At 45.8% G+C, this 2338-nt stretch overlaps 1 protein-coding gene across 1 annotated transcript in view; it reads right to left on the bottom strand.

Annotated features, from left to right (window-relative positions):
- Positions 1-2338, bottom strand: part of ccbe1 (collagen and calcium binding EGF domains 1) — a 28687-nt gene that overhangs the window by 5664 nt on the left and 20685 nt on the right. Inside the window, exons 6-7 of the mRNA XM_060039075.1 lie at positions 2215-2324; positions 664-843 (exon numbers count right to left, since the gene is read on the bottom strand). Of these exons, the coding sequence (XP_059895058.1) occupies positions 664-843; positions 2215-2324 (290 nt within the window). The remainder of the gene's footprint in view (positions 1-663; positions 844-2214; positions 2325-2338) is intronic.

Here is a 2338-nt window from a genome sequence, read left to right as displayed (position 1 = left end):
CCCTACTGTCACTAGCAGGATCGCTGAGAACAGCACCTGTCCTGCAGGTCTACAGGCCTAGTGACAAGATGGAGTCAGTCAGATAAAGACCTTAAGGCCCCTGATTACTTAAAACAAAAAACGATAAATGGTGTGTTCGCTGAGATGGTTTCTGACCGACAGAAGGGCCCAATGGGGTTTCTATCTGGCAGTGTGTGTACTTTTCCACACACTCCTTAATACACCGCTGCCCGCAATTGTTCAACAATACCACTTGATTGCTAGGTCAGTAACGGGTATCTGTAAATATTTATTGAAAAAATGGACTTGAATGTCCTCGCTCTCTGTTCATATCGAACTGAACCCTGAGATTATGCACGTTAGCACGACCGCTCCAGCAGGAACTACCAGGTCACAAGATGGTAGGAAACCTCTGCCGTCTTTAACCGGACAGCACATCCCGATGACTATATTGTACCGTGTCGACATTGAACCGCAGCTTAATTGCGAAAGACTTCAAGTCAGTTGTAAAATGCATTGGCGCCATAAAAGTGCTTGTTGAATTCCGACATCTCTGTAGAGACTGCTCTTACAGATCGTGTAGAGCTGAGGAGATCTGGAATGCCAGGAAACGTTGCTTGTCTGGGACGACAAAGTGTTGTGTTTCATTTACTTTAAAAATTACAATTGTTCATGGAAAAGAGACATAGTGTTCAGTTTAATTTCATTACGACGACGACAGTTTACGTTGTTACCTGGAGGTCCAGGCAAACCCGGAGGGCCCGGTAGGAATGCGGGTGAGGTCACCCTCTTCTGATTGGTCATCTGCTCCGGCACCTCGGGGTAGCCGGGGATCAGGGTCATCTAAAGCAATAATAAATGCATTTGATTTAATAATCATAAGTCGATCCTAATGAGTTCACTGACAGGCGTCTGGCACCGGAGGAACACAGTGACAACGCGTACTCTGTCTGCGCACGACATCCCCTTGAATGATGCTCCTGTCATCCTTCCAGACAAATGATGCACACAATTTACATGCGAAAGGCTAAGGCCAGCATAATTGCATTAATTCGGTGTTCGCACCGCCAAGGATATGACCAAAAGCGTTCATAAATCTCAAGACGGACCCATTTTTGGTTGTGTCCTTCACATGCATAGAAATTCCGAACCGAAGGAATCATGCTGCTTTTGTCTTTAATGTTAACACTGTGGTATGCGAACAGATGTAGACCATAAAGATGGACATAAAGCCTACATTTATGTTGTTCATGTATGCAGAGGTCGAACATGGGTAAAGCGTTCCTAAATCAAACCTCCAACATAGTTGAAAGGGTATACTAAGTTGGAAAGCGCTACACATGACAACATGAATTTATAGTGTTGCGCACACGCAAACACACACACACACACACAACTGCGAGTGCACACACACACACACACACACACACACACACACACACACACACACACACACACACACACACACACACACACACACACACACACACACACCACACACACACCACAATCCTATGGGTTGTACAGACTTCGAGGAAAAATTCAAGTCCATAGTTCAACAACGTATATAAAAACCACAGTTACTTATCCATCTATTCATACAGCTGATATATGGAAGCAACATCATCGCTCCATCACCGTCCCATCGACAGAGAAGACACACTGAACTATTTCTGTCTATCGCGTCAAGCCATTCAAAAACAGGAAGAAAAGGTTGAAGAGCGCAAAACACCTCCGTTCCTGGACCCCACAGCTGGAAGTGATATATCATATGTCAGGGCTCGGTGTTGCTGGGGAGCCCCCGTTGACAGATTACCCCCTGCGGAGAAACAAGCTGACCCCATTGTGCAGTTTTCACACACCTCAGCAGAACTAATCTTGCCTTCAAAGGCAAGCTACCGAATCAGGTCACCTTACCCGAGGGAGAAATACATCTAATAATGAAACTGTATCGCCATCATGGTGTGAAGACAGTAGTGGCAAGAGGGTTTGACTCCTAACCGGATGGTTCTGGGTTTGAACCTGTATATGGCATACCCCTGAGCAAGAAGCCCTTACCCCTACCTGCTTCTTAATAACATTCATCTAAATGAAAAGAAGCATTGCAGATGGTGTTGAGTTAACTGTACGTTATCAGGCTATTCATGTGTATTAAACGAGGAAGGTAACCTCAAACCAAACCGCTAAAGGTTAATCTCGGGTTGACCACGGTACCTTTTGTTTCAACTGCAGGACGGCCATTTTGATCTGGTGGAAGTCCTCGCAGGTGGCCGAGCAGGTGCCTGCGTGCATGAAGTTCTCAGACTTCACAGAGAGGCGAGGGGCTGTGTAAAGGAAT

Source organism: Gadus macrocephalus, chromosome 19 (assembly GCF_031168955.1).
Source record: "Gadus macrocephalus chromosome 19, ASM3116895v1".
Taxonomy (NCBI): domain Eukaryota; kingdom Metazoa; phylum Chordata; class Actinopteri; order Gadiformes; family Gadidae; genus Gadus; species Gadus macrocephalus.
The sequence above is the reverse complement of the archived record's forward strand: the minus strand, read 5'-3'. Positions and strand labels throughout refer to the sequence as shown.